General features: G+C 64.9%; 1 protein-coding gene across 1 annotated transcript; it reads right to left on the bottom strand.

Moving 5' to 3' along the window:
• Window positions 1-147: 147 nt before the first annotated feature.
• MNEG_2096 (hypothetical protein) lies at window positions 148-659 on the bottom strand (the record flags this gene model as incomplete). The annotated part of the gene is made up of 2 exons (XM_014049420.1): window positions 148-323; window positions 548-659. The coding sequence occupies 2 exons, from the start codon at window positions 657-659 to the stop codon at window positions 148-150; spliced, it is 288 nt and encodes a 95-aa protein (XP_013904874.1).

Here is a 659-nt window from a genome sequence, read left to right on the forward strand (position 1 = left end):
GTGTGAGAGAGAGAGAGAGAGAGAGCGAGAGTGTGTGTGTGTGTGTGTGTGTGTGTGTGTGTGTGTGTGTGTGTGTGTGTGTGTGTGTGTGTGTGTTTGTGTGTGCGCGCGCGTCCATGCCACGTGCGCGCGTGCATGCACAGGCAGTCATGAAACGGCGCACACCTCAAACGTCTCCAGGTTGATGTCCAGCCGGCTGGTGGCAATGGGGTCAAGGCCCGCGGCTGAAATGGTGCGCGACATGGCCTGCAGCGCGGCCAGCGGGCGGTTGGCGTTGCTGGCCACCACCGCCAGCTCGTGGGGCTCCAGAATGTGCTGCAGCTCTGGGGGCGCGATTGGGGTTGAGGGTTCAGGGCCAGAGGATGCGATGAGGGGCTGCGAGGGGATGTGGGGGCATGAGGCGGCCAAAGACGCACGCAGCGCATGCAGCGGCGCAGAGTCCATCCCATGCGGGCCCCGCCGCTGCCAAGACTTCTCCCCGTATTTGGTGAGTGTGTGTGAAAACTGCAAGGGCTGCATACGGTGCATGATGCGCGCCCCCGCTCACCGGCCGCGACGTCCCCGTCTTCCCGCAGGTGCGCCTTGAGGGAGCGCGCGAACGCGACAGACCAGCGTGCCAGCACGGGCTTCAGCGCCGCGTGCTCTGGCGGGAACAGCAT

Source organism: Monoraphidium neglectum, assembly GCF_000611645.1.
Source record: "Monoraphidium neglectum strain SAG 48.87 unplaced genomic scaffold scaffold00228, whole genome shotgun sequence".
Taxonomy (NCBI): domain Eukaryota; kingdom Viridiplantae; phylum Chlorophyta; class Chlorophyceae; order Sphaeropleales; family Selenastraceae; genus Monoraphidium; species Monoraphidium neglectum.